This window comes from Andrographis paniculata, unplaced genomic scaffold, assembly GCF_009805555.1.
Source record: "Andrographis paniculata isolate CXL003 unplaced genomic scaffold, ASM980555v1 Contig54END, whole genome shotgun sequence".
NCBI lineage: Eukaryota > Viridiplantae > Streptophyta > Magnoliopsida > Lamiales > Acanthaceae > Andrographis > Andrographis paniculata.
Window position 1 is genome coordinate 3,515,537 of NW_026137589.1, and position 2,599 is coordinate 3,518,135.

Consider the following 2,599-nt stretch of genomic DNA (forward strand, 5'->3'; position numbering starts at 1 on the left):
ACGAATCTGTCAAATTCATTTGTTTTGTTTGGCAATATTACGATTTTCAAGTTTACCAAGTCCACCAAATTTTCAAACGTAGATTTGATTCACACTCTGTGTTCTAGAAAATATTTACCATTCAATTACAGTGGAGAAAACGGAGTCTTTGCTTAAAGAAATGCATTGAGAAAGGACATATGATGTTGTGAATATATAGGAAATGATCGACAACTACATCAAACTCATGGTTTCACTTATTCACTGTATCAAATCAACATTAAAACCATCGCATTAATCGAAAGACACACATGAAGTAGTAGACATCGATACAACTATAACACATAGAAGCGACAAATACATACATACATACATATATATATATGTGCGCGCGTGTGTAGTGTAGTATGCGAACTATGAGCTCACTTTCTAGTTCTTATGTGTCCAGACAACGTGATCGGCAGGAAGAAAATGGCAGATGGGAACACTCCCCGGCTTCACCTTGAGAACCCGAAAAGCCAAATGCTTAGGATTCCACGCCGCCGTGTCGCGGTGGCACACAGCCACAGCCTCCGCCCTCGACATGTCTGCAGCCGCCAAAGACACCTTGTAGACAGCAGTCTTGCTCGTCTCGTGGCAATAAAACACGGCGTAAGGATACTTCTGCTTGTGGCAAACCACGGCCGGTTTCCCACTAGACATACTCTTCACTCCCACGACGCTGTACTTCTTCATCTCAGCCGTGTCTGCAGCTGTCGACATAACCTCGACATCCTTCCCTAACCTGGAGGTGCTGAAGTCGACCATTGACTCCAAAGAAGTCGCGCAGAGTTTCTCCTCGCCGTTCACGGCTGTGTCCTCGCACTCTTTGATGGTTTTCTTGATCACCACTGCTTCGTCAGAGCTGGGATCAACCGAAAACTTGTGGAGAATCTCGGGCAACTTGTTCGATGAAAAGGGTATGGATTCAGAAACTTTCCGGGGCAGGAATTTGGCCTCTGTTGTGTATTGGTCTGAGTCTGAAAAGTGCAGGTTCATTGTTTTGCCTGGATGCAGGTCCTTTTCGACGAAGAAAAGCGCGACGTTGGGGTCGTCGCGCAGCTGAGTCTCGGTTGCGGCGTAATAGTAATTGAATGGACTATATCCTGGATGAACACCAACATAAACTGGTTTACCTCTTTTGGTTCGTGTCCCGACGGTTACGCCCCCTTTCCGGACGCCTACATTCGTCCGGTGGCCCGGCTTGCCGGTGTAGACTCCGACTCCGCCGTGGCCGACGTTCACAGCTGTGCCTTTGTTTTCTTGCCACTCTGCAAAGGAAACCAGGTTCAGGTAGAAGAAAAGCCTTAGCTTATTAGATTGCGTCAATACTTTATATCACATTAAACAATTATTTAAATTTAAATTTTTTTACTTTTTCCTGTCACTTAATAAATTTACATTTATTTATACTTAATATTAAAAATATCTTTATATTTATATATTAAAACTAAAAAATCAACAATATTTAAGATAGACATAAGGAGTATTATTGAAAATTCAAACTCAAAATCCAAACTTCTAGACATACGGTATCCTAAAATTTTTCTTGTATTAGCATAAATAATATATAGATTAAATGGTGTTTATTATGCTGTAACTAATATAACATTCTATTAATGGAGTTAAATAAAATAGATAATGGCAACAGCTGAATTTTCTAATTTTGTTTTAAGAACTTAGATTTTTAGAAATCAAAACCTTTTAATTCAGAAGATCTTGTATTGTATTATATATATACATATATATGTTTATAGGCTCCCATGAAGTCCTCTTTTTCCATTTCCAACCTTAATTAAGGTGAAACTTGAGCTTTGACATATATGTGCTATGATGTAGTAAATATATATATATATATATATTGTCTCAATAATAGTTTGAATGTAATATTTTGTGAGAAGAAAGAACGACGGAGACGACAGGATGAAGATTTACCCGTTGAAGGATGTAAGAGATGATTGAGAGATTTAGGGATTGGAGTATTTGGCAGCACAGATTTCCAATAAGCTTCTGAGGCCAGACTATCTGCTTCGGCTTCGACTTGGCTTCCAACAACTATTAACACCACCTGATAATTAATTAAACAAATTAAATTTAATTATTACCCAAAACAAATAATTATACAAAACCACCCAATAATTAAATTTAATTTATGATTGTGGTAATATTTAAAATCTTTCTTTAATTTGTACTTACAGGAAGAAGTGCAAGAATGCAGGGAAAGTACTTGAACTCCATAGCTGCTGCTGCTGCTGAGAATGTTTCAAGAAGTGATGATGAAGAAAAAACAACCAAAGGGATTTTTTTTTATCTTTAATATAAATAAGACTACACATGGTTTGAATGAAGTGAGCAAATATTTATAGGGTTTTTTTTTTTTTTTTTTTTTTTTTTGTGTAAATTAATATTAATACATAGATAGATATACATAGACATGTACATATACATATGCATACATACATAGTAAGTGTTGATTGCTTGAGAAAAGCAACACATACCTAAATTTATGACTAGTTAATTACTCCAACTGCATTTGCTGCCCCTTACACATTTATTGTGTTGTAAGAATAATTATATATAT

At 36.8% G+C, this 2,599-nt stretch overlaps 1 protein-coding gene across 1 annotated transcript; it reads right to left on the bottom strand.

The window, feature by feature from the left end:
- Nucleotides 1-214: 214 nt before the first annotated feature.
- LOC127255833 (BURP domain protein RD22-like) lies at nt 215-2,381 on the bottom strand. The gene is made up of 3 exons (XM_051281584.1): nt 2,215-2,381; nt 1,954-2,086; nt 215-1,289 (listed from the first exon to the last, which is right to left on the bottom strand). Exons 1-3 carry the CDS (start codon nt 2,254-2,256, stop codon nt 409-411), a joined length of 1,056 nt encoding a protein of 351 aa, XP_051137541.1. The 5' UTR covers nt 2,257-2,381; the 3' UTR covers nt 215-408.
- Between the last annotated feature and the right edge of the window lie 218 nt (nt 2,382-2,599).

Coding starts and splice junctions, on each gene's coding strand:
- LOC127255833 (XM_051281584.1), bottom strand. CDS start 2,256: ATGGAGTTCAAGTACTTTCCCTGCATTCTTGCACTTCTTCCT. Junction 2,087..2,214: donor GCATTCTTGCACTTCTTCCT/GTAAGTACAAAT, acceptor ATTAATTATCAG/GTGGTGTTAATAGTTGTTGG. Junction 1,290..1,953: donor TCTCTTACATCCTTCAACGG/GTAAATCTTCAT, acceptor TTTCCTTTGCAG/AGTGGCAAGAAAACAAAGGC.